This window comes from Oreochromis niloticus, linkage group LG14 (genome assembly GCF_001858045.2).
Source record: "Oreochromis niloticus isolate F11D_XX linkage group LG14, O_niloticus_UMD_NMBU, whole genome shotgun sequence".
Lineage (NCBI taxonomy): Eukaryota > Metazoa > Chordata > Actinopteri > Cichliformes > Cichlidae > Oreochromis > Oreochromis niloticus.
In genome coordinates, this window is record NC_031979.2 from 22940161 (window position 1) to 22965492 (window position 25332).

General features: G+C 40.2%; 1 protein-coding gene across 2 annotated transcripts; it reads right to left on the minus strand.

Annotated features, from left to right (window-relative positions):
- Nucleotides 1-3534: 3534 nt before the first annotated feature.
- Nucleotides 3535-25332, minus strand: LOC106099001 (uncharacterized). 2 transcript variants are annotated; one of them, XM_019367139.2, is made up of 16 exons: nt 25280-25332; nt 25148-25180; nt 24327-24372; nt 20687-20841; nt 19724-19858; nt 19296-19490; nt 19081-19094; nt 18685-18707; nt 17478-17578; nt 16422-16513; nt 10436-10497; nt 10271-10339; nt 6316-6475; nt 5164-5326; nt 4985-5038; nt 3535-4889 (listed from the first exon to the last, which is right to left on the minus strand). In XM_019367139.2, exons 1-16 carry the CDS (start codon nt 25305-25307, stop codon nt 4621-4623), a joined length of 1599 nt encoding a protein of 532 aa, XP_019222684.1. In that variant the 5' UTR covers nt 25308-25332; the 3' UTR covers nt 3535-4620. The 2 variants fall into 2 exon arrangements, with proteins under 2 accessions (XP_019222684.1, XP_019222683.1); XM_019367138.2 differs by having other exon boundaries at nt 10271-10497.

Sequence of the window (25332 nt, forward strand, 5' to 3'; positions counted from 1 at the left end):
TCAAGCCTCCAGCAGGAGCAGATGCAGGGCCAGAGGGTGTCGGGACCCCTGGCTAAATGTGTAGATGACCAGGTGGTTGAGTGTGTAGCTGAACAGGAGACTGAACTGCTAGAGGGGACTGACCTGCTACATGGGACTGAACTGAGAGCGACTGAGCTAACAGTTCAGGTGCAAATGCAGCTGCTGATGACAGAGCTAATGGCTGAGCTACGGGTAGCGGGGACACTGAAGGCTGAGCTACGGGTAGCAGGGACACTGAAGGCTGAGCTACAGGTAGCGGGGACACTGAAGACTGAGCTAGTGGCGACTGAACGGGTGACACTGGAGACTGAACTAGTGGCAACTGAGCTGCAGGGGACTGAACTAGTGGCTGTAGTGGCATTTGTGGTGAGAGTGGAGTTGGTGGTTGAGTAGATGACTGAGCTAGCGGGGACATAGGAGACTGAGCTAGCAGGGACACAGGAGACTGAGCTAGTGGGGACACAGGAGACTGAGCTACAGGGAGCAGAGCTAAGGTCTGTGCTGCGGGCAGCAGTGATGATTGTGGTGGAGGTGTAACGGATGATAGAGTGGCTGACTGGGCTGTAGGCCGGGCGCCTAATGGCTGAGCTGCAGACTGCATTAGTGGCAGGACTACATTTTGAATGACTGACTGAGCAGCAGCCTGAATGGCCGAGTGTAATGATGGTTGTGGTGGAAGTGAAGCAGGTGGTTGAGTGGATGATGGAGCTAACGGCTGCTGAACAGGAAACGGGGCTGCTAAGGGAGGTTCTGACAGGGCAGGCTGGGTGAGAGCAGTCTCAGGAAAAACAGTCTTAGAGGTATTTATTTCCTGCTCTGAGTAAGCCGAAAAACAGTCAATAATATTCACAGTCTGAGCGGATTCTGTTACCTCCAGGGGTCCAGAGTCAGCTGAAATTACAAACTCAGCTTCTGGGGAAGCCCCGGAGAGAGTGACAGTCTCAGGAATTGCCATAGAATCCATCTTCGTGGGCACAAACCTAGAGTTCTCTTTTGCAGTGCTTGTTATTTTGTCTTTGGGTTTAAAAGAAATACACAAATTTTTGACCCCCAGGGACCTGGAAAATGTAGCTTTAGGAAAAACAGTCTCTGAATTAATAATCTCTGACTTAACAGAATCTGAGCTAGCAGACACGATGTTAATTAGTCCAGACTCAGACGGAACAGAATAACCAGTTCTTTGCATTGTTATGGGTAGGAGGAGCATGAGGAGAACAGTCTTTTAGATCACCCAAGTAGGAAATTTTGATTTCAGAAAAAACAGTCTTTTTCTTCTCAGCCATAACGTAACCAGACCTTGGGCCTTCAGACCCAGTAAACTGTTCAGTATGTTTTACACTCACCATAGCCGTTTGCTCTGGTGAAGTCCTGGGTTCCGGCCGAGGGAATGTTCGCTGCCTGCGCCACCGGCACTTCCTGCTGTAAATGGGAGAGGAGATTGTGGTGGTTGCCGGTAATGGCAGAGAGGTTGAATCCGGCTCCTCATCCTCGGACCATATCGCTGCGAGGAAAGAGGCAGGTGAGCGGTGGTCAGAGCAGGACGTGGAGGGTGGAGAATTCTGCTGCAGTGGTGTGGAAACCCCATTCCGCTTTAATGGCCGCTGCTGCATTGCAGAGAGCTCCATCTGCTGCTGCAGCGGTGGCGGCTTCGGCGCTGAATACCGGGAGTGGACGAGAATGGCTAACTCTCGGGCTTGCAGTACCTCCCGGGCCTCGCGCACCATGTTTATTGAGTCCATAAATCCTCTGAGTTGACCAAAGTGGGGGTTCCTCTCGAGGGTCGCTTCAATGGCTTTGATTCCTACTGTCACCGCCCGAACATCATCAGTGTGGGAAATCCACTCTACCAGACCTTGGATGCGGGCCAAATCGCTTTCCCGGGCTGTTTGGCATCCAGTACAAAAAGTAAAATATCATGATGATGATGTTTCTTCGAAAAAGTGTCATTAATCAAGTTAGTGTTAGTGAAAACAAATCCTTCACATTCCTGGATTTTTTGCGGAATCAAACTGAACACTTATTTGTAACAAACAGCACAGATAAAAAGTTCTTAAAACCTGAAAATGTTTTCGGAGTTATAGATATAGCCTAATAACTCACGTGGAGCGCAGGATTCGCCGAAGAGTGCTGACAAACTATTCCGCCGTGTAAACCTGAAGTCAGCTGATCTATACAGTGTGCAGAACACAAAGCATCTTAAGCTGTCAAATCATGACCCGTCAATGTGTTGAAGTTATACAATAACTTTAACACGTGCGTAAATGGGCACATCACTATTGCCTTTTCTTTCTCTCTTTTTCTTTTCTTTTTTTGTTCTTTTCGTGAGTGTCATGTAATGCTAAGTATCTATTAACGTCATCGTTAGAATTCAGACATTAAGATATTTATGAACTTTCTGATTCCACTCATTTGCACCATTTTGGCAGATTTTTAATATTATATATAGAGAAAAACAAATTGTGTGTATTGTGGACTGATTTCAACAAAAGGCAGCTTGGTGGCACGATGGTAGCACTGTTGCCTCACAGCAAGAAGGTCCTGAGTTGAATTCCACCATCAGTCTTTCTGTGTGGAGTTTGCATGTTCTCGCCGTGTTTGCGTGGGTTCTCCGGCTTCCTCCCACAGTCCGAAGAGGTACAGTTAGTATGTCTTTGTACTAAATTGTCCATAGGTGTGAATGTGCGAATGTTTGTCTGTGTCTCAGTGTTAGCCCTGCAACAGACTGGCAACCTGTCCAGAGTGTATCCTGCCTCTTGCATTAAGACAGCTGGGATACGCTGTAACGAAGAGGCGCAGTGCCAGTTTGGCTACTCAAAGATGTCACACAGGTGTTTTGCATATGTATTTGTAAGAGTTTCCTTTTCACCAGCATACAACTTTGGCAGAAGAATATTTAAATAAAATAATACAAACATGACTTACCGAGATTTGAGGTTTGGGATTTGTGATTGTGTGGTTTTTTGGGGGGTTTTTTAATGTGGATTCAGAGTGGACATGGCAAATTAACGTAAATGTACCTGCACATGGGAAGAACAGGATTTAATCACGCATGAAATTTTAAAATCAGCTGAAAGAAAAATCTGTGAATATAAACACAAAAATGTTTTTATGAGCAAAATGAGGATCAAAGATTGTCGGTGATGACCCACGCAACTGATAATAGTAGAATGGGAAGTATTTTGTTTTTTCGTTCTTTTAGCCTATTTTGTCTGGCAGCTTTGATGCGAATTATAGTCAACAATATAGTTTTATGTTGTGCAAAGACACACAAAAAAGTGTAATGCTCAGATATGACTCTGTTAGAAAATACTCAAAGAAACTAAGTCAGTTGAGTTTTAAGTGGATATAATTATTATTAACAATTAAAGCTACATTAAGAGACCAAACAGAGGTATATTGGTTGGGTAGATCATTTTAGATTGCTTGCTCATGTTGCTTTTTAGTATCGGGAAGCTATTTGAATACAAGAGAAAACACAGCAGGTTTAATTAGGTGTTTGTATTTATTTATTTGAATCCTTAAAGGATAATAGGTCCATTCAAATATTAAACATTTACAATATATATATGCAATATATTAACAACAACAATTATATTAACAACAAAGTCACTAAATCAAACAGGCAGTGTTTATGTTTCCTTATACCTTAAATGTCCCTCAAATCCTTACTAAATTCCTTACCATTCTTAAATTCCCATACCTATCCTTACCATTACCACAAATATTTTACATGAATCACATTCAAAGAAACAGAAACTAATGGAATTTTTAGTGGGTCCTTCTAACATATTTGCATTCATGATATTGGCACTAAGTGTTTATCATTCATTAGAATTAACAGTCACAGTAAATCATGGACTTTACCACAAGTATTCAATTGTATGGTTCAAGGACATGTGCAAACAGTTGTCCCTTGTATTTTAGATCAGTGCAAGAATCAAAGTTACATTTAGATTTTGTTCAAATTTAGATTTGAGAAACAACACTGTGCACCAGCTTACTGTGTTACAGTATTGATTAATGTCAAGTTGTGTGAATCACTACAATGTGAATCCCTGTAAAACTGAAGTTAAAAGCTACACTGTTTTTTGTTTTCTTTACTTAAAGTACCTAAATTCTGTCTGTGATAAGACATCTTGGGATGTGTTAAACAACAGAGCAACATGGTTTGGCTGGACATAGGCAGAGTAATGTATAAACAACATATCATGTGAAGTATTGTATACTACTGATAAATGGACAGGTTCTTCTATATAACACTTTTCTACCCTACCTGAGCACTCAAAGCGCTTTATACAACGTCCCTCATTCACACATTCATACAACGACTTCTTTCTGTGTTTAAGTTCAAGCAAACATTCACACTGTGATGGGTGCATCAGAGAGTAATTTGGGGTTAGTATATTAGGTTGCAATGCAACAAGTACTCTGTAATAAATATGGTAACAAATTGCTTTGTAAAATAATGTTAACCAGTATAATGTGATGTGTAATTAATTAATTTTCTGTGTGACAAAGCCAACGCTGTGAGTAAATATGTGAAAAAAGGAGAACTTGTTCAAAGAAGGGAGCAACAGATCCACACTGACCATGTATACATCAGCTAGTGGTGACCTGAGATGAACATTTGCAAATAATGAAATGGAGTGACTGAAGAACAGAGTCATGATTGAAATCAATGAAAACATTAACTTTGTTAAAGTAGTAGGTCTTCCCAGCAATCAGTTTAGGGGAGCTGCAGCGATCATCTCTTTCCAGGATGTAAGGGAAAGGCAGAGCTTTCACTTTGGCCTCCATCCCATGGACCTTCAGCACACTCCTGAACACAATGCTCTGCAGCGACACACTTTCCACAGTCCCAATGTGCACTAAACAATGAGACACACAAGTACTTTACATATACTTGTAAACAGCATTTGTTCTGATGTTTAAAAAAAAATCTAAATTACAGATGATATCTTACTTTCTTTGCAAAGATCGATTTTGTTCAGATTATTCACAGATAGAAGTCTGGATCCTAAAACAAAGAACATTATAGGTGTATTATTGGTTAAATACAGAATCTGGGCTGTGGCATTGGGATAATATGACATACACTGAAGATAAACTTTGTGAGAGAACATCTCATCAGACACAACAGACCATTAATCATCTTTCTCTGATCCTGTCCTGGTTCACGGATTCTTCTCAGCCCCCCAGCACAGCATGACCACAGGGTGGTGTTATAGTAAAGGTGACCACAGCATCTGAACCCTATTTTGGCAGAGTAGAGCACCTCTTTGTCCTCACTTGAGCAGCAAACATCCTGGTTTTTGAAAAGATATATAGCATTTTATGTTAAATAAAAGCATGATTGATTGGACTCATTGAACACTGTGTTAGTTCAGGCAAGCCATAAAGTCAACTTCGGCCAGTAATGTTGATACACAGCTGATATCAGGTAAATTTTTGGAGATTAATATAAAAGATTACTTTGACTAAAGTCAGTCTGACTGTCAAATATACAGTAAATACCTCCAGCAAACAGTTTCATGATAGAGAGATGAAGCATTTGAAAGGACATGATTAGAATGGTTCATCAACCCTGATAATTGTTGCTGGTTCAGATTAGAATTGCTTCTTTTGCCAATAATCTCTACTGAATTGTTGTGAGTCTAGCTTTTGCAGAAAGAATCATAAAATGTACACAGAAGATGATTATTCTGCTTTAAAAAAGCCTCTAAATGTTTATGAAAAGTTTTCAACAGTTTCCAAGTAGCTCCAGTGATGAGTCACTTGTTACAGCATGCTGTTTTCATTCACTTTATGCTGACTGTGCTTAAGTTAAATATATTTTGGATTTGTAGTTCAGTTATGCAGTTAGAGAGAGAGTTGCGGTTTCCTAAATGTTTACCCCTCAGGTCCATGTCAGTTTCTCTCCTTTACCAGTGTTATTTATGTTGCTTCAAAATTACAGACAGGACTCTGAGATAGTTAAAAAGCTCAAGAAATGTAACTTTTCAACAGTTGTTTCTTTTTTCCATTTTCATATTGGTCAAATCATGGTTTATCCGTCATTTTGAAATGACACCAAGAGGCAGAAGACACCAGTCAGAAAGAGGCGCTTTAACAATGATAGGCCACTGTAAACAAAACACAGAGTGTGAAAAGTTATGGGACAGGGTGTCCAACATACCTACTCTCACTTTGCATCAAGGCAGGAGTAGCTGTGTTAAATCTAATGACATAATACAGTGGAATACACAAATAAGATGAACAAACAACATATTTTCATAACATCATTACTAATTCTACCTGTGGCTTTTGCAGAATGGATCCACAGCACTGCGCATCCCCTCCATGCTTGTCTAATGATGTCAGATTGTACAGTGTTCCTGCACAGCACTTCATCTGTGGGTCTTTAATGTTGTAGGCTTTGACCCCACAGCAGTGAATGTTTCCTGATGTCAGATGTCTGGTTGGAAAACAGAGGGACAAATAAATTTAAAATATTGACAAAAATAAATAATTATGTTTGTAAGAGGCTGAGTTAGATGAGTCTGTAAGGAGGCAACAGATGCAATGGAGGAAACGCACTTTGAGGCAGGAATTCTTTCCCTCCCAAAATGCAATTTATTTACAAAAATTGCAATAACCAGGATGGTGGAATGAACAACCAATGAAAAAACTTGTGCAAACAAACTTAAGATTGTTTTTTTAAAACTGTGGAAAATTATAAATCAACTACATGAAACTCTAAAAGGCTTACCTGTTAAGATCCCAATCCTCCCTAATATAAAGGGACTTGGAACTTACCATTGCCTGTTTGGCAGTCTGGATCTCCAAAGTGATTGCATTATGGAACAGAGTAAACCTCAAACATCCCAGATAAATTGAATTATCAATACTGACAATTTAACTTTGCAATAAATGGTTTTGAATGCATAGACCCCCTGCATAATTATTTTATAGTATGAAAATGATGACTTGGGAAATGCTAACATTACCAGAAATATGTATTTACTTACCACTTCAAACAAACTAATAAAGAAGTGGTTCACAGCAGCATTAGTGTCACATTCACTGAGACAACTCTATTCTTTTGGCTAGATATAAAACAATAGAAATTGCCATCTTAGCGTTTTGTGGGCCATACGCAGTCTTAGTCCTCCAGAGGCATGGGTTATCCTGTGACAGTCTTTATGTATAGTGTTGGATGTCATGGATGTCAGTCTTTACACAAGCTGTGCACTGAAAGCAGAACATCAGAGCTGCACTTTAAGCTCTCAGTCATTGTCTACATAGAATGCATTTATACCAAATGCACTTTGACAGCTACTGCAACTGGAAACAGACTCAAGAGCAGCCAAAAAGTCAACCAGTTCAATTCCTACAGACATAACCATAAAAGTGAATCCTGAGTATAAATACCTGGTGAGTTGGGCAATCATTTATATATTAAAAACAAATCAAATCAAATTGCAAAATACTTAAATGTAGCCGAGTGGTAAATTAATAATAATATTTTCCATTTAAGGTTCAAAAAGGGGTCTTAAAATGTTGTTTCTTTGTTTCCATGTATGGTAAGACAAGAATGTTATTGGGTAATTTAATGTTATTGCTTGTGCTATTTCTTTTGTTATCTGCATGTTATGTGCACTTGAAGCTGTTAATTTTATAGGTTGGTGTAGTTGCATATTGTGCTCACTGGGGGGGTGGCAGTGCTTAAGGGTTAACTGCAGTTTTCCAAAAAAAGACTTAACAAGAAATGCATCTTGGGACTTCCTGTTTACTTTTTTGTTGTGGACAACGGGAATGTTGTGAAGGAGTTAAATTGTTGGTAAGGAATTGTTAAATATGCACATAACTCATTGAAACATATTGGTATAATTGTAGTGCAGTGGTAAAACGTCAGTATTTTAACAAGATGATGTATTTCTGAAATGTATGATGCAAAGGACTTGTATGTGCAGCGTGGAGCGGCCATTTTCTCCATGCAAGGAATAAGTTGCGAGATCGTCTGTGTGCTCCAGTATTCCAAGTGAGCTGAGATTTCTGTGGAATGTAAGTGTTTATAAAAATGTATGTAACACATTTTTTAAAGAAGCCTTGTGTGACTTAGCTCTTTGTATTTTGTTCTGCACAGACAGAGGCCACTGCCGTATTTTTGTGTTTTGTATTTCATTTCATTTCCTTTATTCCTCGTATTGTATTGGCGCATCTTTGTTTAATCGGTTATTCTGTTCAGCCACAGGACCGGACGACATCCCAGCTGAAATCTGGAAGATGATGGGCGACCGCGGTACAACATACCTTGCGGCACTCTTCAACCATATCACGGTCGAAGACAAAGCCCCCCGAGCTTGGACATCGAGCATCACAGTGCCCATCTGGAAAGGCAAGGGAGACGTCACAGAGTGCACCAACTATCGACCAATTCGTCTACTCTGCCATGCAATGAAGATCTTCGAACGTGTCCTGGAAAATCGGATCCGTCAACTGGTCACAATCACCCCGAATCAATGCGGCTTTGTTAAGGGCTGTGGAATTATCAATGCCATACACGCGGCCCGTTTGCTGATGGAAAAGCACTGGGAAAAGAACAAGACGGTGCACATGGTCTTCCTGGATCTGGAAAAGGCATTCGACAGGGTCCCCCACAAGCTTATTTGGCGATCATTACGAACTCACGGTGCCCCGGAAGCTTATGTGAAATGGACTCAGCTGCTCTACCGTAATGTCACAAGTGAGGTCCGATGTTCAGCGGGAACATCACCAGCCTTCCCGATTACCGTTGGCGTCCACCAGGGCTCGGCCCTCTCGCCCCTGCTGTTCACTCTCTGTATGGACACCGCGACGGCTGATCTGCAATCACCACATCCATGGAGCCTCCTGTATGCAGATGATGTGTGCCTATCAGAAACAGAAAACTGCCTAGCCCTGCAAACCCAAACACAAGCATGGAAAGACCGGCTCTCCGAAAACGGCATGCGCCTGAACATCAAGAAGACTGAGTACCTTGAATGCGGCCCCCAGACCAACAGTGCCATCACTATCGACGGCGAGCCGCTGACAAAAGTTGCCCAATTCAAGTACCTCGGGTCCCTTGTCACCTCAGACTGCGAAACCCTACCAGATGCCAGACTCCGTGTCAACACAGCGTGGATGAAGTGGCGTCAGGTGAGTGGAGTCTTATGTGACAAGAGAATACCAATCTATCTTAAGGCGAAAGTCTATAAGTCGATTGTGCGCCCAGTGGCACTCTACGGGTCAGAGTGCTGGCCAGCGATGACCAAACATGAACAAGCTCTTCACACCATGGAGATGAAGATGCTGAGGTGGCCTCTGGGTCTCACACGACTTGACCGAGCGAGGAACGATGATGTCAGGAAACAATGGGGAGTGACACCAATCACAGACAAGATGCAAGAGGCGAGGCTCCGATGGTACGGCCATGTTGTCCGTAGCGATAAAAATTCCATCGCAAAGACAGCCCAGCAATTAGATCTGGAGGGAAACAGGCCGCAAGGAAGACCAAAAAAGCGCTGGATGGACCGAATCAAGGATGATATGAAGGCTGTGAATGTTACACCAGAAGACACCCTTGATAGGAAGAAGTGGAGGAATGCATGCAAGATAGCGGACCCTGCGTTGCGGGATATAAACCGCTAGGAAGAAGAAGAAGATTCTGTTACTTCGCCACCTTACCTTTCATGCTGTCGATGTTCAGTACAAGTCCATAGGGCCGCTGTTTGACAAAAGTAAAGGTCAAAGGACATTTTTTTTGTTTATTCAGTTGTCATTGACAATAAAACTGCACATTAAGAACCCCAGCAATTGTGTCCTGTGTGGCTAACCATTTCCCAGGCTACATAATGATGCAATAGCTAAATACTTTAGCTCTAAGATGAGTCATGAGCTCACAGAAACCCAATGAGACCCCACACAGACTGAAAGAAATGTATTTTAAGAGTTCTGGGAACCAAACGAAAGGCAGGGCAAGGTTTGTTACGCAACTGTGTGTCATAGAAACCACATGAAATCATCAGCTATGAAAAATGTTTCATTCTACTTCTCTCTAGGTTACCCTTAACCCTCACTCAGAAGACAATAGATTAAACTAGTTTCCATGCTCCCAGCTGCACTGACTGACTAAATTCAAAACAGGTGCCATTTGATACTAATCAGATAAAACAGAAGAAGAAATCCCTTTTCACTGGATTTTATCAGCAATGTAAAGCAAGTAAACAGAACACATGCACACAATCACCTGTGTCCATTGCAGCAGATCTCAGTACGAGGCCGGTAAATTTCTGTCCCACAGCAGTGTTGTCCTGGGCTGCCATGAAATTGAGAACAACATATAGTCCCTTTAGCTGGGTTGTAAGGAATACCCATCTCTGAACATTCCTCTCCATCATCTCTGTCCTCGTACAAGGTCTTATTACAACAGAGAACTCCACGTTGTGCCGAGCCATACGCCGTCTCTCCACAGCACTTGAAGAATCAGACATAATACAGTAAATTGTGCAAGCAGGCACAACCAGACTCTGTAGTTTACACATTCAAAGCCAAACAGAGAAATGCATGAGTTATGAAAAAAAACAGATGAAAAATGCAAATTTAGAATATAAAACACTTGCAAAAATTCTGCATTACATACATGTAACATCTATGCATTATGTTTCTACAGTCTTTTAGCCTTACCATACTTTTGATCCTTTTGCATTGGCAGTAATGAATACGGACTATCATGGTCCCCGTGTCTGCCCGGCTGGCCCGCAAATGTGAGTGAAGTTGCCCCCCCACCTTCTTCAAATCCAACAAAAGTGGTATCAAACATTTGTGCTATGTTTGTGCTGGTTTGTGCTGCAAAAATTTTCGTTTGTGCTGCTATCATTTTAAAGATATTAATAAAAATTTCTAGAGGTCATCAGAGGTCAACCAGCCCCTCCACATTAATTAAATCAAACAAAATGGGTGTCAATCAACTGTGCTACGTTTGTGCTGGTTTGTGCTGCTAAAATTGTTGTTTGTGCTGCTTCTGTTTTAAAGATATTAATGAAAATGTAAAGGTCAAAAGGTCAACCAGCCCCCCCACATTACCCAATTCAAACAAAATTGATGTCAAACGTTTGTGGTACGTTTGTGCTGGTTTATGCTGCAAAAATTTTCATTTGTGCTGCTATCATTTTAAAGATATTAATAAAAATTTCTAGAGGTCATCAGAGGTCAACCAGCCCCCCCACATTACCCAAATCCAACAAAAGTGGCATCAAACGTTTGTGCTACATTCATGCTGGTTTGTGCTGCAAAAATTTTCGTTTGTGCTACTATCATTTTAAAGATATTAATAAAAATTTCTACAATTCATCAAAGGTCAACCAGCCCCCCTATATTAATGGAATCAAACAAAATTGGTGTCAATCAGTTGTGCTATGTTTGTGCTGGTTTGTGCTGCTAAAATTGTCATTTGTGCTGCTTCTGTTTTAAAGATATTAATGAAAAGGTAAAGGTCAAAAGGTCAACCAGCCCCCCCACATTACCCAAATCAAACAAAATTGATGTTAAACGTTTGTGCTACGTTTGTGCTACGTTTGTGCTGGTTTGTGCTGCAAAAATTTTTGTTTGTGCCGCTATCATTTTAAAGATATTAACAAAAATTTCTAGAGGTCAACAGAGGTCAACCAGCCCCCCCACATTAATGGAATCAAACAAAATTGATGTCAAACGTTTGTGCTGGTTTGTGCTGCAATCATTTTAAAAATTTTAATTATAAACAACCTTATAAACAGTACATTTGCATAGTGAAGGAAACTAGCACCACTGAATGAACAATGTGCTGGGGGGTTAGTTCCATGATTGTTAGTATGCAAATTCTTATGACCATTGATCAATGACAACTAATCAAAGCCTACTGATCAATGGTCATGAGTACCATTCACAGAAAGTGGGGAATGGCTACAATCACAGCATTGTAGGATGGCGAAAGATGTACCCTTGGGCCCCCCTTCTCGATTCAGAGATGGTCAGCATCCTGACAGCCCGATGGACGAAGCTGTCTCTCAGTCAGTGTGTTCTGGCCCGGAGGCTCTTCAGTATCCTTCGTGATGGCAGCAAACTGAAGACGCTGCTGAAGGGATGAGTGGAGTCACCTGTAATGGAGAGGACCTTCCAGATGAGGCAGGTGCAGCTGCTCTCACTACCCGTTGTCATTTTTTCCTGCAGAACCCAGTGCAGGAGTCATACCACACAGTGATGCAGCTGGTGAGGATACTCTCAACTGTGCCTCTGTAGAAGGTGCTCATAATGGGGGTTGAATCTCTTGTGCTTCTCAGTTTGCAGAGGAAGTAGAGTCGCTGTTGGTCTTCTCCACATTCAGGGACAGGTTGTTGTTGCTGTACCACTCTGCCAGATGGTTAACGTCACCCCTGTAGTAGATCTCATCGTGGGTCAGCAGAGTGAAGAGAAGGGGGCTCAACACACATCCTTGGGGAGCCCCCGTATTCAGTGTTCTTGGGCTGGAGGTGTTGCTGTCGAGCGTACTATCTGCTGTCTTCCTGTCAAGAAATCTAGCAGCCAGTTATACAGCAAGATGCTGATCCCCAGCAGATCCAGTTTGTGAATGAGTTGCTGGGGACTGATGATGCTGAAGGCTGAACTGAAGTCTATGAACAGCACTCTGACATATGAGTCTCTAGTGTTCAGATGTGTGAGGGCTGAATAAGGGGCAGTTGAAATTCCATCATCGGTTGAGTTTCATGCGAACTCAAATGGATCCAGGTTGGGGGAAAGCGATAATTTGATTTGATGCATGATTAACCGGTCAAAGCACTTCATAATGATGGAGGTGAGTTTGACAGGACGGTTGTCCTTAAAGCAGGAGGTAGATGACTTCTTGGGCACAGTAATGATGGTGGAAGCTTTGAGGCATGTGGGAACGGCAGCCTGACCCTAGTGATGTGTTAAAGATGTCTGTGAAAACATTTGTGAGTTCCACAGCATAGTCCGTCAGTGCTCGTCCAAGGATGTTATCAGGACCTGGAGATTTGCGTGTACTGATTTTGGCAAGGGATCTCCACACACTGTCTGGGGATTTGTTCACCACGGTCTGCAGAGTGGGCTTGTAGTCTGTGATGGTTTGTATTCCTTGCCACTGCCTCCAAGTATCTCAGCTGTCGCTGAAGCTATGCTGTAGCTGATGCCACGTGACAGGTTTGCCCTTGCTGTTCTTTGGCTCACCTAATTCCCGGCTCTGAAGGCTTGCATTTTTCAACCTTAGGAGCATTTAAACCTGACCTGTGAGCCATGGTTTCTGATTGGCCCAGACAGTGATAGTCCTGGTGTCACGAAATGCAGGATCGGCAAGGTGCTGATCAGAATCTCTCCACTCCTAGCCCTCCTTCTCTTCTCTTTTTCCCTCTCTCCCCCCCCCTCTCTCCTTCTCTCCCCTGTTTTGCCGGAACTCATGGCGGCTTCACACCCTCAGTCCACGCCTTCCTGGATTGGGAACACCTGGGCCTCATCAGACCAGCTGGTATATTAGAAGGAGGAGATCAGCTGTTCAACGCTGGATTGTTGTGAAGGCTCTAGTCAGTACACGTCTAGCTCAAGCTTCCTGTGCCTCCGTCTCAGAAACTTAACGAGTGTTTCTTTGTTCCTAGATTCCCCGGACCCGTCCCCGTGTTTCCCCGTGTGGAGTGTGGAAGGAGTGACTGGTCGCTAGTGGAGAAGAGAGAAGTTGAACTGAGCGCGTGAGTGATTTCCCCGTTTTCCCTGGAGCCCTGGACCCCTGCCCCTCACGTCTTGTATATAGCACTAACCCCGCACTGTCTGTACATAAACTTGGTGAAGATCTGTAAATAAACCATCTCTGTTTAAACGCTACTCAGGAGTCCTGCGAGTGGATCCTCTAAGCAACTCGTGACACCTGGTCTCTGTGACATCATCGATGCATTTTGGGATGTAGGCAATGACAGTTTCCGTATATTCCTGAAAGTCTGTGGTGTTGTCATGTGTGGCAGCCTGTGGTGGAAAAGCAGTCTTGCAGTGCCTCTGAGGACCCTTCTGGCCACACCTGTACCTGCTTACGAACTGGTTTGGTGACTTTGACCAGGGGCCTGTGGGAACCCATGGCACACCTAGGTTTCTGCCTGTAGTACTGACCCTTATGCAAAATAGGTGGAATTAAGACACAGTTCCAAAAGCAAACACAACTGATCAGTGCTGAGAGTGGTCCTGTTGCTGAGGTTGGGGTGATCCTGTAATCTCTTATGAACTACCTCCAACGCTTCTATGACTGGGATGCAAGTGAAGACAGATGTAACATCTCTCTCTCACTGTACATGTACTGTTTATAAAATTAGGGAAACATAACTTGCACAAACAAAATAATTTGCAGGACAAATGTTTGACATCAATTTTGTTCAATTTGAAGAAGGTAGGGGGGCCAACTTCACTCACATGTGTTTATAAGATCTGGGAAACCTGCAGTCAGCTGAGACTGAAGAAGTCACTTGGATGAGTGACGAAACGTTTCTCCAACTGAAAATGTCCAGATGAACAGAATCAACCTTTTGGGATTTACTTACCTGGATGATTAAGCACGCATCAAGACGTTATTTTATTAAAATTTTTAAAATGATAGCAGCACAAACAAAATTTTTGCAGCACAAACCAGCACAAACGTTTGACATCAATTTTGTTTGATTCCATTAATGTGGGGGGCCTGGTTGACCTCTGTTGACCTCTAGAAATTTTTATTAATATCTTTAAAATGATAGCGGCACAAACAAAAAATTTTGCAGCACAAACCAGCACAAACGTTTAACATCAATTTTGTTTGATTTGGGTAATGTGGGGGGGCTGGTTGACCTTTTGACCTTTACCTTTTCATTAATATCTTTAAAACAGAAGCAGCACAAATGACAATTTTAGCAGCACAAACCAGTACAAACATAGCACAACTAATTGACACCAATTTTGTTTGATTCCATTAATGTGGGGGGGTTGGTTGACCTTTGATGACCTCTAGAAATTTTTATTAATATCTTTAAAATGATAGCAGCACAAACGAAAATATTTGCAGCACAAACTAGCACGAATGTAGCACAAAAGTTTGATACCACTTTTGTTGGATTTGGGTAATGTGGGGGGGCCAACTTCACTCACATTGTGCGAGACACATTAGTGAGACAATAGCCTCAGTGAAGTTTTGTGTGTAATATCTGTGATTTTGCTTAAGCAATCTCTCTTGTGAATAGTTTTCCCGGACCCGTAACCTACCCGCTGTGTGGACGTGTGTGAAGAAGAGAGCTTGTGTAAGAGAGCCTCCCCTTCCCAGATTTTCCCCCTGGACCCTAGGAACCCTGCATTTCCCCCACTGTAAATATTCTGCATCTGGTGATTGTGTAAATAAAACTTTTTGGAACTGAACTCTGCTCTGCGCTTGAGTCCCCGCCATCGCTTGTGACACGGACGGTGTTAAGTCAATTTTACACACAGAAAACAGAAATAGAATCCAGCCTCTGGCTGTTAGGATCCCTGGGTCATCGACCCAGTGGTTTGTGTTTTGGTTCTTTGAGTTTGTTATTTCATTATATTCTAGTTTTGCTTTTTGGGTTTTTGGATTATTCTTAGTTTAGGTTCTCTGGGTGGGTTCTGTTAGAGTTTTAGTGTTCTGGTTTTCTGTCTGTGATTCTGAGTTGCTGTCTCCCCTGTTTGCTGTATCCCCACGTCCAGTCAGTGTCTGTGTCTGCCCTGGTCCCACGTCTTTGTTCCCTTTGTTATAATGCCTGCCTGTGAGTCTGTGTTATGTTTCCTGTCTTACTTTGAAAGTCCATGTCTCATGTTAGTGTATCTGGTTTTGCTCTCCTTGTCTCGTTAGTCCTGATTTGCCCCAGCTGTGTTTCCCTCCTGTTGCCCATTCCCTGATTGCTCCCTCTGTGTATTTAAGCCCTGTGTTTTCCTGTGCTCTCTGTCGCGATCTACCGTTCATCTTGCTGTGTGTTCTGTCTGTCCGTGTAAGTTTATTTTGGATTCTCAGTTTGGTTACCTTTTTGAGGTTAACATTAAAGCTGTATTTTAAGTTCACCTTAAAGTCTTCTAGCGTCTGCACTTTGGGTCCTCCTTACCACCACTCCTGCCTGCACACAGCCTTAACCTAACACTGGCACTGTGTGAAAGCAGTGACCTGGACCTCTGAATTCTATTGTCAAAGAGTAGCACTCTTGCCAACTTTCTACATTGTAATGCTATATGATTGAATTTAATAATAAAAGGATGTGCATTGTTTTCCAGTTTGTAGGCTTTAAAACATTTTTCTGCTTTAGTAAAACAGTGCTTTACATTTTCAACTTTCAGTGGAAATGGTGGTTTGATCATTTTTCCCAGTAGGGGGTGGGGAGCAATTAGTACATTACCTGATCGATCCAAGGCTTCCACAGAGATACACGTCCATCACAGCAGACCTGAGTATGTGGGTTATACACTGTGGCTGTGGCCTTCCTTTGACCTAAACAGGGGGGTTTAGAGAGTAGAGGAGAAAGGAGATATACCAAGCAAGTTTCAACTGCAGATTCAAATTTTCTGAAACAAAATTCATTGTTTGAAGTCAGAGTTTATGTGTTTTCACATCCTTTGAACTGTCCTGAATTTCAAGTGATGTAAAAACATTGTTACACTTTTTGATTCTGACTAACAATGAATGAGTTCAAACAGACACCCAGACTTCTTCTATCTGATTTCCCCCCTCTTATTTCTCTCATAATCATAATTTCATCATCTCTTAATTTACCATTAGACCCGTGACCTGTCAAGAGCTGAGATAGGCTCACTAATGTGTATAATAACTGATAATTATATGACCAATTTCTTCTTCCTGTTGTTGCTACAATAACATATTAATGTTTCATGACTATCGATGCAAGTTACTACAAGAATGATCATGAGACAATCATATTTTTGTGATCACATAGTTTCTCAACTTGGACAAAAAAAAGACTATAAATCCTAGAGCATGGCTCAGCTGGTTGTAGAAGGGGGGTGGATGAATATGTCAAACACAGGTAGGAAGGTAAAATCCTTCTTTTTATGTTATGCTGCTACTGCTTCTTTGGGTATCATGTCAGTTTGCATTCTCACTACTACATTCCACTAAATCCACTAAAGGTTCTTTAAAAAAATCTTTTGTCTTTTGTTTTAACTGTTTACCCCTAGAGGTATTTTCCAAAATAATAAATACCACAGAATCAAATGACGCGTTCAAGTAATTCTTTGGTTTTACAGTGATACACATAAGACAAACATGATAAAGAAACAATTGCTCACTCAGCTCTAACTGCCTTGTTGGGGTGAGGTTACCTTGTTCAACTTACTCTACTACATAGCTACATACTACATACGCCACAGAATGATGTAATACAATAGTAACAACCAAAACAACTACAAAACTAAGGCAAACAAACAAATAGTGACACCTGAGTTGTCAAGTGAGTGAGGCTCGTGGTTACTCTCACAGCAGCGATTTTGCTTTGGATTGTAACACGACGACCCACAGAGATGTGTGTTCGGTTCAGTGCTGTGGATGTGTGTAAAAACAGGCAACAATCAGCACAAAACAGTCCATATCACATTAAATTTTTAGAAAAAAAGAAGAAGAAGTATGTAAACAATTTGTTTTATAATGTAGACCGCACAACAAATTCAGATTTTATGCAAATTTCAGTGCAGTAATGGGTTTAATGATTTTCTGGAAGTTTGGTTGGTTTCTAATCCTTGACCTCCAATCATGCTAGAGTTATATTTTTCTGGGAATCAGTTGTCACGTATAATTGCACACAATTCCACTGGTGTGCAAAATGCAGCCATGTGTCAGATAAGGCAGAATGGCAGTTATAAACCCATGTGTTATTTGAACTGTTGGATTATTTGACCAAGCTAAAATAACATTTCCATTGTGAGTTTTTGTCAAAGCGATTGGCCTCTCACAGATACACACTTAATGTCATTAGGCAACTGTGCCATGATGCAGCACGTTTATTCTTCACATATGTGAAGGATACATGGAAATGATCTCCTAAGTGTCCCAAACATTATTTTTAATCTTTCAGGTTATTGTAAAGACATACATTCTGACTGAAACAAACAAACAAACAAATGTATTCCCCAACCAAATATTTTAGTGTCTAAACTTAACCATCATGTATAAGTGAAAGTAATCAGTGAGCAAAAACAAAGCGAAACAATGTGGAAAACAGAAAACTCCTTAACTTTCTTATCTCCAAAAAACCTGAACTTAAATTCTTGGCCATAGCAGCCATGAAATACATTCAGCAGACACCAAACAGAATATAAAGAAAATTAAATAAATAGTCAAAACAATCCTTTGCTACTTTGTAAAATAGTCATACTTTATGAAAGTGTTGTGTCTGTAAGTTAATCAACCATGATTGTACATCTTTCAGTGGAGTGTTTCCTTCACACTGACGCTTGCTCAAAAGGGATTGCTGAGTTTCTCTCTATATAAGGTCCTTAACTATGTAAAGTGCACTGACGGTATATAAAGTGGAACTATAGTAATTTTTACTGCAAAGTATGAATGAATGGCATTGACGATTAGATGGATAATAAAAAGCTGTGCTGGTCGAGGCGTGAAATGATAGCAAAACGTTTCCATTAACTTACCATTTGGGTTGGAGCTTGAATATCTGAAAAATAAAATATAAGATTTAAGACACACACGCACACACACAGTCTTGTTTTCATATCTTCGTGGGGTATCTCGTTGACATAATGCTTTCCCTAGCCGCTTACCCTTATCATCAAAAATAAAGGCCTAATCATAACCCTTAGTCTAAACCTAAACATAACCTAATTGTAACCCTGACACTAAAACCACATTTTGGGGGGCACTAAAACACACACACACACACACACACATACACACATTTTTTGCTTAATAATTAATAGAAGAATTATAATTTTATTCCTGATTTGTCTTCTTGTCCCTTTTTTCAAACTTGACATTTTTATTGTTACTTCCCGAGGTCCCCTGGACTTCCCAAGAAACACAACACTTACCTTCTGTTCCATACCTGTGGATATAAAGCACAAAGAGTTTTCATTAACCAAAACAAACAAACAAACAAACAAACAAGCTCAATGTAACCATACAGATGTGACACACCTCAGTTTGACATACCTAAAGACTGATATGTAAAATTGGACTCAAACTACAAAAAGTGTCATGAAATCCATTCAGCACAGTATGACATGCTATTATGTACTGAGCTGACCTGGAGTGAAATTCTTGACACAGCAGGATGAATCCTTCGATTGTATCTCCAACTTCTCCTCATTTGAACAGCAGCACTGAGTCTCAGTGTCGTACTGGCTGTGACCACAGCACTCATGGTGACGGGAATTCCTCACCAGAATTGTCTTATTATCAGCTGGACCACAACACAACTGCTTGTCCTTATCAAAGACATCTGTGGAAAAGATCTTTGTCATTTTAAAATTTTTTACTTCAAATATAACTCAACTGAGAAGCTGCTCCAGTATCCTCAAAATGTTTGAATGGAGTACATTTCACAGAATTGTAAATTTGTTCTAGTGAAAAACCAATAATGTTTCTGTGTTTAATTAATAATATTTCACTGACAGTAATGATTTGTAATGAAGATGTAATTTAGTCTTCTTTTCCAACTGTGTGTCTGCTCACCTTTACCACAGCATTCAGCCATTGGTCCAGGTTTTGATATGATGGTTGATTGACAACATATTTCATTGACTGGGTTGTAGGCCTTCAGGTCACAGCACTTGGACACATTTTCACTCAGACCCTGAGTAACACTGGCTATAAAAACAAGATAGCTTAGTGTAAACAACAGAAAATTTGTTATGGCGAGTGGTATATGGTAATGAAATCACTGCAAGGAAGTTCAGAAGTATAGAGAGAAGCAAAAAGTTCAGTCTAAAAGTATCCCGGTAGGTTTTTCTTATATTTGAGCAGAAAATCCTCTTGTTTGGAATAAATTATGGGCTGGATGAAAACTGTGAGGGGAAAACCAATAAATCTTTAATCTTTTGTTGTATTTCTTCATGTACTGCAACCATTATAAGAAAGAAATGGAAGAATGCAAGATTGACTTAACAAAAAAACTAAAACAAACTTCTTCTGCCTAACCCTAACCCACTGAATAAACTGAAACATCTAACACTAAGTGCGAGCAGATGGATCAATCTATGATAAATATTTTTTTGGCAGACTCTTAAAATTCAGATGTGGTTGTAATCTTCTATATTTGGATATTTCTAGTCTTATAAAGCACAATATAAATGCTTCAAGTTAAATCATAGTCATTGCTGATTGGGTAAGGGGGTTAAACGTAATGTAGCTTTACAAACCAAAGTAGAAATCTATACAATCATCTGCAAGTTTAATTTGTAAAGTACTAATATTAACCATTATATTCTCAAGCAGTGCAATTCAACTTCTCTGCAAACTGCAGCTACCAAAACAGGAGTTTAAAGAGATCGTTCTGATTCCCGACTCGTAAATGAAGACAACAAAACAGTAAAACACTGAAGCTGCTTCTTTACATTCAGGCACTCTGTTTCTTTCACATTTACAAAGTCAACATTCAAATTAACATTTTAGTCAGCTAATTCACAAATTCATTACCTGCGAGGATCTTTCCATGTTGAACTTTACAACAAGTGGCTGTACCAGGATTGTAAGGCTCCTTTCCACAACAAAACAGGTTTGAACCTGGATGAAGTTTGTTTTCACAGCAAGCAGCCTCTTGGATGTCATATTGTATTCCATTGCAATCTTTTCTGAAAAGCACAGGTAACAAAACCCAGGATATTATCCCTGTCACTCATTTCTATTGCACATACATACAGTGGTATGCAAAAGTTTGGGCACCCTTCACAATTTTCACGATTTTCTTTCATAAATCATTGGTTGTTTGGATCAGCAATTTCATTTAAATATATTATATAGCAGATGAACACGATGATATTTGAGAAGTGAAATTAAGTTTATAGGATTTACAGAAAGTGTGCAATAGATACTTAAACTAAATTAGGCAGGTGCATAAATTGGGGCACCCCAAAAGAAAAATTACATCAACATTTAGTAGATCCTTCCTTTGCAGAAATAACAGCCTCGAAAAGCACTTCCTATAGCTTCCAATGAGAGTCTGGATTCTGGTTGAAGGTATTTTGGATCTTTCGTCTTTACGAAACATCTCTAGTTCAGTCAGTTTTGATGGTTTCCGAGCATGGACAGCCCGCTTTAAGTTACACCATAGATTTCCAATAATATTCAGGTCTGGGGACTGAGATGGCCTTTCTGGAAGGTTGTACTTGTTCCTCTGCATTAATGCCTTAGTAGAAATAGAAATATCCAGCCCTGGCGCAACTTCAACTTTGTGACTGATTCTTGAGCATTGTTCTCATGAATCTGCTGATACTGACTGGAATCCATGCAACCCTCAACTTTAACAAGATTCTCAGTATCTGCACTGGCCACACAGCCCCACAGCATGATGGAACTGCCACCACATTTTACTGTGGGTAGCAAGTATTACTCTTGGAATGAGTGTTCTGTTTCCGCCATGCATACCGCCTCTTGTTATGTCTAAATAACTCAATTTTAGTTTCATCAGTCCACAGCACCTTATTCCAAAATTAAGCTTGCTTATCCAAATGTGCTTTAGCATTCCTCAAACGACTGTTTGTGGCATGTGCACAGAAAAGGCTTCTTCTGTATTACTCTCCCATACAGCATCTCCTTGTGCAAAGTGCGCTTAATAGTTGAACGACGCACAGTGACACCATCTGCAGCAAGATGATGTTGCAGGTCTTTGGAGCTGGTCTGTGGGTTGACTATGACTATTCTCACCATCCTTTGCCTCAACTTATCTAAGATTTTCCTTGACCTGCCACTTTGGGCCTTAACTAGAACTGTCCCTGTGGTCTTCCATTTCCTCAATATGTTCCTCACAGTGGAAACTGATAGCTGAGGTAGCTTTTTGTATACTTCCCCTAAACCATGATGTTGAACAATATTTGTTTTCAGGTCATTTGAGAGTTGTTTTGAGGGTCCCATGTAGCCACTCTTGAGAGAAGGCGCAAAAAGGAGAAAAACTTCCAATTGGCCACCTTAAATACCCTTTCTCATGACTGGATTCACCTGTGTATGTAGGTCAAGGGTCAATGAGCTTACCAAACAAATTTTATGTTCTAAAGATTAGTACTAAAGGTATTCAAATCAATAAAACGACAAGGGTGCCCAAATTTATGCACCTGCCTAATTTAGTTTAAGTAACTATTGCACACTTTCAGTAAATCCTATAAACTTCATTTCACTTCTCAAATATCATTGTGTTCATCTGCTACATGATATATTTAAATGAAAATGCTGATCCAAACAACCAAGGATTTATGAAGGAAAATCATGAAAATTGTCAAGGGTTTCCAAACTTTTGCATACCACTGTATGTGGCCAGCTAAGAATCCCTGCAGGATTGGGAAGAACTTTAATTTAACTTGAAAGCTGAAGAAATGAGGAAAAACATAAAATGAGCAGTGTCTGGCTGCATTTCAATGATATCGGAGACTGCAAAGCTGAGTGCAGACTTTGTAAAATTAGGAGCTGCCTAAAGTGATACCTGTTTTTATTCTCAGCTATTTTCCATTGTATTTTCCAGGCCTGAAACCTCATGTGTGGTCTAACTACTAGTAGTAAATGCATAAAAAAAATAAGGCTTTTGTGAAAACACTGAATAAAAAATTGCTTTCTGGAAAAGAAAATTTACATTTCAGTATTCAATATGGCAGCACTGAATCTTTCCCTATTCACCAAGATGGAAGCCAAATGTTTGGTGTAAGTTACCAGGTCAAACCTCTGTGGCAGCTACCTTGTCTTTCCGATAAAGAGGAAGCCCGAAAATCCTATAAAAAAGGCGGCTTTTTTATAGGATGTGAGCTAGCAAGAGTAGGTGCTTGGTTGCTCAACCATTTCCAGAAATTTAAAGTAATTTGAAGTGTGAAATGACATTTAAATTGTGTATGTATATATGACATGTCTGCTTCATTTTGACAAGTAATTGATCATTTTAGGATTATTTGTGAAAACTAATCTTCTTTGTTTTTCTTTTCCCTCTCTGGAAAGATTCTGTCATTGAGACTTGAGTCTGAGACTCCTTACCTGGATGATTTAGTCAGTCGTTGAAGGTTACAAATGATCGTTTCATGGTTTCTGACAATGGACTAATCTCAGTGCTTGTCCTGCTAGACCTCAGTGTTCAACAGTGTTCTATACTGTTGATCAAATAATTGATTTTTTTTCCCAGCAATTATAGCATGTTATACATATGAAAGATAATAATAATAAGGAAGGATAATGTGTATGAGACTTTTCCCACTCCCCCCTTATATTCTTATACTGCCCTCTGATGGACTATCACTAAACATTTGGAACAGTCACATGGGTGTCCATAATCTTTGAATGCAAAGTATTAGACATAGATACATGTATCTACACCCTGGATGGTTGGGTCCTCCTTCTCTTACTCATGATGATATGCTGATGATGCATATTCAGAATTAAACAGATTCTTCCCCAAGTTTCTATTTAAAGTGAAAAGTTTACCTGAAACTTGTTTCACTTTGTCTTCAGTCACATATTTTCAACTCATCCAAACTACAGACGCACCCCTAACCTTAGAGCCACAAGCAAAACACAATTTCCCAATGGCTGCTTACTCATTTAGAGCTAATATTTATTGAAGCTCCATTATGGCCATTTGGCATGGCAAGCTCCACGCCAAACATTTAAATTTCTGTGTTAGAAGTGGTCTCATGGTGTATGTTAATTTCTTTATCGTGTCTGTAGGTCCCCATTTCTCTGTGGTTCTTACTTAGTGTATTATTCTGATAGTTTCCTATTTCCAGTGTCTTGTGTTTAGATTACTTTAGTTTACTGAAATGTGCTCCAGAGAAATTTTCAGAAATACTTTATGAACCAATCCTGGTCCAACAGTCAATTTACACCAATGTGATGTGAATTGTATAATTTACTTGTTTGTCTATTTAGTAGTTAAAATTTTAACTTGAACACTATATATTTATTGATGCTGGACTTTTCCCCCCCTTATTTGTTTATACTGTTCTTCTGAGGAACATCATAATCATCATGGGTTCCCTGAGCCTCCAGGTCAGTGCTTGACCTAATAATGGTCGAAATACATCACTTTTGGGGGGGGTTGTTTTAACACAACTTTTGAGAAACAATTGAGAAAGAGTCGACTTACCGGGAACAGTGGTTTTTGGAGGCTGCATTTGCTCCAGCTGCAGGCTCTGTCAACAAGGGCAAAGTCAAAGCTGTGAGTCATGGCATTAATAAGCTAAAACGTGTTAATATGTTGGCAGGTGTTCTAAATGAATATACGTAACATTTATAGCTGAAATAGCATGACAGCATTTTCTGGCAATACTTCATGGTTCAGACTTTAAAAGGTGAAAAACAAAAACGCCCTCCAGTTTCGCTTTAGAGACGAGTGCAGTATCAGTGTAATCGCATACACCCATAAGTCTCTGCCAAATCAATTATCTCTCACTTTTCTATAACGCCCCTGTAAATTATTATCTTATGACAAAACACACGCAGTGCACATTCCCGACAAAGGTTTGCAAATACAGCTGAAAGTGAAAAACACAAAGCAAAAACCCAACAATAATAATATTTTGGTACCTGGCTATGGAAACCTTTTCTGTGTACTTTCATGAAATTCTTTCATAAAAAGAGAAAAAAAGCCCCCTCTAAGCATCCACTCACCGCTTACTCAGATTTAGTTAAATTAATATTTCAAATAGATTAAATAGGCTTTACACATAAACATCTTTGTTTATGTGTAAAGCCTATTTAATCTATTATTTTTAAAATAATAATGCTTTAATTTAATAAGTAGGATATGATTTACATTTTAAATTACACATGGTACTGTATATATATTTGTTTTATCTCCACTTTCTTTTACACAGGCAAGCTTACAACAAAACATCAGTTGTTTGGAACAAGTGGCCCTTTACTCTGAGCTCATTAAATAAATAAATAAAAATAAAACCTACTTACCATGAGCAGTGCTGAAGCCAATAATTAAACAAACTGAAAGAACAGGTGGATAAGAATTATTGTAAAGTTAAGAAAAATAAATTATTCAAATTATTCAAAATCTATTTCAGTAAAAGTGGGAAATTTGCCTACCAAATCCGAGAGCCCAAAACGGAATCATCTGGGAGCCTTTTGGTCATCTGACA

What these genes read in the sequence shown, in the direction of transcription:
- LOC106099001 (XM_019367138.2), bottom strand. Translation starts at nt 25,307, where the DNA reads ATGATTCCGTTTTGGGCTCTCGGATTTG. An exon ending in TGGCTTCAGCACTGCTCATG is followed by an intron (nt 24,373 to 25,147) that starts GTAAGTAGGTTT and finishes CCTTGTTGACAG; the next exon opens with AGCCTGCAGCTGGAGCAAAT. An exon ending in CCATTCTGCAAAAGCCACAG is followed by an intron (nt 5,327 to 6,315) that starts GTAGAATTAGTA and finishes TTCAAAAACCAG; the next exon opens with GATGTTTGCTGCTCAAGTGA.